Here is a 5,933-nt window from a genome sequence, read left to right as displayed (position 1 = left end):
GGGGTAGGGGTGAGGCTGGCACTTGTTGGTTGCCTGGGGAGCTGGGAGAGGGGAGCTCCTGGTTGGGGGGTGGCCTGGGGGATCTCCAGTGAGTCCCTGGGTTTGCTCCCCTTTCCAGGGGCTGTTCACACATCGGCGTGCTGAAGGCATTGGAGGAGGCGGGGGTCCCCGTCGACCTGGTAGGAGGCACATCCATCGGCTCCTTCATCGGTGCCCTGTATGCTGAGGAGCGGAGCGCCAGTCGCACGAAGCAGCGGGCCCGGGAGTGGGCCAAGGTGTGTGTTGGGGATGGGGAGGGGAGGGGGGAGAAACGAGGGGTGGGGGACAGGCCCACCCCCCCCTGCAGGAGGAGCACCCTGAAACCTGATCCCAGAAGGGCTCCTGAGCTCTTCCAGCCCTTTTCCTGACTTAATTAACAAACCCCACTTGGACCCTGAAAGCGGATTCCTCCAGGGCCTTTGTGACCCCCTTGTTAGCGACCCCACATGCCTCCGGTTTGACCCCTGCCGGCCTCCTTGCCCCTAGAACATGACCTCGGTGGTGGAGCCGGTGCTGGACCTCACATACCCCGTCACCTCCATGTTCACCGGGTCAGCCTTCAACCGCGGCATTCACCGTGTCTTCCAGGACAAGCAGATCGAGGTGTGCCCTCCTCCCTCGCCTGCCCTGCCCCTGCTGCTCCCTGCGGGAGCCCCCACTCCCCTGCCACCCTGGTCCCTGTCCCCACAGGACCTGTGGTTGCCGTACTTCAATGTGACCACAGACATCACCGCCTCAGCCATGCGCGTCCACAAAGATGGTGGGTGCCCCCGGCCGGCCCCACGACAGCCTCCGTGGCTGTGCGGGGAGGGGGTGCGGGGAGGGCGGCCGAGCAGCTGGGACACTGTTAACATGAGTGACCGTCCACCCCGGCCTGATTGCCGAGCACTAACCACCACCCACTAATGCCCCAGAGGCACCCAGGTATGTGTCTCCTCAGGGGAGGGGGGCTGGAAGGCTAGTCAGGCGCCTCACCCCCTCACGCCGTCCCCGCAGGCTGCGTGTGGCGTTACGTCCGGGCCAGCGCCTCCTACTGCCCTTACCTGCCCCCACTCTGCGACCCCAAGGACGGGCACCTGCTTGTGGACGGGTGCTATGTCAACAATGTGCCAGGTCAGCGAGCCCACCGGGCTGGCCGGGCCTCTGCGCGTGTCTGAGCGTGTCTGTGCGTGTCTGTGTCTGTGTGTCCTGCCGGGCAGGCTCCTTGTGGCGGTATGTGCGCGCCAGCATGACGCTCTCAGGCTACCTGCCCCCGCTGTGCGACCCAAAGGACGGGCACCTCCTCATGGACGGCGGCTACATCAACAACCTGCCAGGCAAGTGGCCGCCCGCTCGCTCACACGTGTCCGCGCGCCCAGCACACGCGAGCAGGGGTGCCCACGTGCGGGCACAGGCGCAGGCAGACCCGGGCAGGGGTGTGGCCGCGCGCACACACTCACGCACAGGCAGGCGTGCCCCGGAGCAGAAGTGTGGGGAGTTGAGAAGCGCAGCCACGTGCTGCATCCAACACAAACGAACACGTACAGATACACACGCGCACAGCAGGGATGACAGACGCCTCTGGATCCGCACCAGCTACACGTGTGCCCCGCAGCTGCTCACAGTTCGTGTGGTCAGACACGTGCGCATGAGGGAGGGCACACGTGCGCACGCCCTTCCACCCACGCTGCCGCACGCGCACACGAGTGTGCACACACACAGATGGCGGGCTCCATGCGACCAGGCTAAGCTTTCAGTCTTCCCCGCCGACCTCGCCCGTGCCGATGACAGGTGGCCAGACGTGCTGCTTGAAATTTCGCACATCCAGAAGTGAGCGCGTACAAACAGATGCACCTGCTAGGTATGTGCGCTCTCAGTCCGCAGTCCCTGGGATCAGCAGAATCCGGCCCCCAGCCTGGTTTTGCAAGTGAAGTTTTGTGGGCACGCAGCCACGCCCAGTCACCCACGCTCTGTCCCTCTGGCCCCTTCTGGGGGATGGTCACCATCTCCCGCCACCCACGCTCTGCACGGATACATGCCTATCAGCCACACACACATGAGCAGCTGTGTACAGATCCCTAGGAGCACAGGTACTAGGAATCTTGCGTGCAAGGGTTGTCCACGTGTGTGTACAGATGTGTAGACACACACAGAGGTGTGCGTGCTCATGCTCACAGACGGGAGACACACACAGGCTGCAGGCGTGTGCCGACGTGTGCCAGCGTGTGCGGCCTCATGGACGTGGCGACACGTCCTGAGACATACGAACAAGCCCATGAGGGACTCGGGTAAAGTCTGATGGAGGCTGCAGGTCCCTGCCCCCACACCCCCAGGCTCTTCCAGACCCACGCAGAGATGCTCCGTGAGCACACAGACGTGGGAACACAGATCCACAGGCACACCAGCCTCCTCACCGGGCCATCTCCTGCCCTTCACCCCTCTGCCCTGTTTCTCTGAACCTCTTCATTCCTATTCATTGTTCTCTGTCCCCGTCTCAGCCCCACGTTTCCCCCCAGATTCTCTCTCCCTCCATATCTCTGATATTTCTTTCTCCCCCAAAAGTCTTTGTTGCTGCCTGTGCTTCCCCTTATTTCTCTCCCTCGTGGCGTGACTTCCACGCGTCTCCGCGTCTGTCCTCACGACCCCGTCTTTCCACATCACTCCCTCTGCACCTCTGTCCCCCCACGTGTCTGACTTCGCATCTTTTTTCCCTTTTTTCGATGTTGTCTCTCTCCCTAAAACTTCTACCGTCTGACCCCACCCCCTCAGCGTCCTGGGCGTTGATGCCCATGCCCTTTGGACACTGACTTGTTGTTTGCATGGTTTTCTGCGTGTGACCTCTTGCATGGCGGTGTTTGCGGGACTGGGTTGAGCTTTCCTCCCTGGGCTCTGGTGGGGACCCACCTGATGACCATCCCCGGCCCCACAGCGGACATCGCCCGCAGCATGGGTGCCAAGACGGTCATCGCCATCGATGTGGGGAGTCAGGATGAGACGGACCTCAGTACCTACGGGGACAGCCTGTCTGGCTGGTGGCTGCTGTGGAAGCGGCTAAACCCCTGGACAGACAAGATCAAGGTTCCAGACATGGCCGAGATCCAGTCTCGCCTGGCCTACGTGTCCTGCGTGCGGCAGCTGGAGGTCGTTAAGTCCAGCTCCTACTGCGAGTACCTGCGCCCGCCCATCGACTGCTTCAAGACCATGGACTTCGGGAAGTTCGACCAGATCTATGTGAGTGGGTGGGAGGGGCAGGGTGCCGGTATGGGGGGCTGACAGAGCTTTACTACTTAGAGCCCAGAGCAACATGAGGGGAAGGAGTCCAGGGCTCCATTCCCAAATGGGATTCGTGAAGACCAGAACGGTAATTGATTTGTGATGTCTGCAGTGCGTGTGGCAAGACTGGCTGTGCACATGCTGCGTAAGGAACTAGGTTTCCGTTATGTGCCAGCTGCACTTCCTGAAGCACTGTCTAGAGATTTCTAAAGCCATTTTCTGCATCGGTTGGATTGAGAACAGTGATCAGTGTGTAACGTTTGCCACAGGGTGGGAGAGGTGTGGAGCAGCATATATGTCACATGCCACAGACCTCAAAAATGTGTCCTAGCCCAGGCCAGCTGAAATTGACTGGGAGCTGCTGCCCAGAGGCCTGAGTAAAAAAAGTCTGACCCCCCCCCCCTCCTTTCTGGGCTCCCTAGGAAAGCGTGCCATGATGGATTGGTGATGTCTGTCATGGGCGTGGGAGATGATGGTATCCACAAACATACTGCATTTTTGCAGACCTTGAAATAAGCTTATGCACCATCATCTCAGGCCATCTGGTACTTGGCATACTGCATGGGGCTGAGTGGGAAAGAATGTAGAGAGAGCAATTGGTGACGGCTGAAAAGGGCACTGGATGAGACGATTGGTAATGTCTGACGGGGGCACAGGATGAGCAATGTGGGGACGAGTGTGCTACCTAAGGCTGGCCCTGAAATAGGCTTAGTCTCAAATGCCAGCTCCCCCAGGTTATGAGGTTGTTGAGGGGCCAGGGAAAGGTCAACAGAACGGAGATGAGAGAAGGTGAGGCAGAGAAAACCATTAGGGGAGTGGGGTGCACGGGCATAGCCTCAGCCTTCTCGCTTCCTGCAGGATGTGGGCTACCAGTACGGGAAGGCTGTGTTTGGGGGCTGGAGCAGGGGTGACATCATTGAGAAGATGCTCACGGACCGGCGGTCTGCCGACCTCAATGAGAGCCGCCGTGCGGACGTAAGCCCGTGACCTACCCCGGTGGGGCCACTCTTAAAAATAGATTCCCCCGGGGGCGCCTGGGTGGCTTGGTTGGTTGAGCGTCCGACTTTCGCTTAGGTCATGATCTCGCAGTTCGTGGGTTCGAGCCCTGCGTCGGGCTCTGTGCTGACGGCCAGCTCAGAGCCTGGAGCCTGTTTCAGTCTGTGACTCCCTCTCTCTCTGACCCTCCCCTGCTCGCGCTGTCTCTCTTTCTCTCTCTCCTAGAAATAAATAAAACATTAAAAAAAAAAATCTTAAAAAAAAAAAAATAGATTCCCCCGACCCATCTCAGATGACCACAGACCTCCTTGGATTTAGCTGAGACCCTCAGACCAGAGGACTCCCGCTAGGATCTCTGGGCCCCCAAAAAACCACAGCCCCTGATGCTCCAGGACCCCGCAGAGCACCCCACCTCTGCCTGTGCTTCACAGGTGCTGGCCTTCCCCAGCTCTGGCTTCACCGACTTGGCGGAGATCGTGTCCCGGATTGAGCCGCCCACGAGCTACGTTTCCGATGGCTGTGCCGATGGTGAGGGGCCAAGGGGGCCCCCAGGAGGGTGGGACTGGGCCTGGGATTGGTGGCCCCTGGCCCCACACCTCACCCTGCTCCCTGATTCCAGGAGAGGAATCGGATTGCCTGACGGAGTATGAGGAAGACGCCGGGCCTGACTGCTCGCGGGACGAAGGGGGCTCTCCCGAGGGCGCGAGCCCCAGCACTGCCTCCGAGATGGTGAGAGCGGGTGGCCCAGGCCCTCCCCAAGGTGGGGTGACACGGCTGATACGTGCTGAGTGGCGTGCACCAGCCTCCCGGGCGGTGTGATGCGTGCTGATGGGTGTGTGTGGCGCTCGCTCCTGTCCCCTCAGGAGGAGGAGAAGTCCATTCTCCGGCACCGGCGCTGCCCGCCCCCGGACCCTCCCAGCTCGGCTGTGGATGCCTGAGGACCTTGAGAGGGTCCCCCCGGGGCTGGGCTGGGGGCGAGCCCTGTGGGGGCGGCTCATTCCCTCTCTGCCTGCTGCTATGCCTGCGACCCTCCTGGGGCCCCCTTGACCCCAGCGCCCAGGGCGCACACACTGGACTGCCCTGCCCCCAAGGGGAGTGACAGCACTGCACTGAGGACCCTTGACCAGTTGCTCCCAATAAACCCTCCCCTCTTGGAAGTGGCCTCATGTCATCTTTGGGTGCAGGCGGCACCTCGCTCCAGCTTCCATGACTGGGATGGCTGGAGCTGGGGCCGAGACAGCCCTGAGCCTGTCACAGCCCCCACCCCCCGTGCCCAGCCTCAGGCCCAGCTTCCCCCTCTGAGTGCTCTCAGAATTCACCGGTAGTCCCCCTCTGTGCGGGCTTCAGACCACAGGACCTCCGAATGCCACGGGCACCCCCCGGGTCACAGATGTTCTTGGGTGCCCACCCTGGTACCCCTTATTTTCCTCTGCCCTTGGCTGCTCCAACTGTGTGCAGGTGCTTTGTGTGTCCTGCGTGTACCTACTGTGTGCACTGCAGAGCCTGGTTCCCAAAGGATGCTACACGTGCAAAGAGCTCAGGAACTTTCAGAGGCTCCCAGGCATTGACCCCACTGTGTGTTCAGCTGAGGTCGCACAGGATGAGCCAGTCCCAGTGGTGCGCCGAGACCTGTCCCCAGGGGCTGC

General features: G+C 61.1%; 1 protein-coding gene across 2 annotated transcripts in view; it reads left to right on the top strand.

The window, feature by feature from the left end:
• Nucleotides 1-5,444, top strand: part of PNPLA6 (patatin like domain 6, lysophospholipase) — a 21,177-nt gene extending 15,733 nt beyond the window's left edge. For both annotated transcript variants that reach the window (XM_077745719.1, XM_077745718.1), the window contains 9 exons: nt 115-275; nt 526-642; nt 730-799; nt 1,239-1,355; nt 2,948-3,249; nt 4,150-4,266; nt 4,719-4,815; nt 4,907-5,016; nt 5,151-5,444. In XM_077745719.1, the coding sequence (XP_077601845.1) occupies nt 115-275; nt 526-642; nt 730-799; nt 1,239-1,355; nt 2,948-3,249; nt 4,150-4,266; nt 4,719-4,815; nt 4,907-5,016; nt 5,151-5,225 (1,166 nt within the window). In that variant the 3' untranslated portion in view covers nt 5,226-5,444. The remainder of the gene's footprint in view (nt 1-114; nt 276-525; nt 643-729; nt 800-1,238; nt 1,356-2,947; nt 3,250-4,149; nt 4,267-4,718; nt 4,816-4,906; nt 5,017-5,150) is intronic.
• Nucleotides 5,445-5,933: the final 489 nt, after the last annotated feature.

This window comes from Crocuta crocuta, unplaced genomic scaffold (genome assembly GCF_008692635.1).
Source record: "Crocuta crocuta isolate KB4526 unplaced genomic scaffold, BGI_CrCroc_1.0 scaffold650, whole genome shotgun sequence".
Lineage (NCBI taxonomy): Eukaryota > Metazoa > Chordata > Mammalia > Carnivora > Hyaenidae > Crocuta > Crocuta crocuta.
This window is presented reverse-complemented; position numbering and strand designations above follow the sequence as displayed.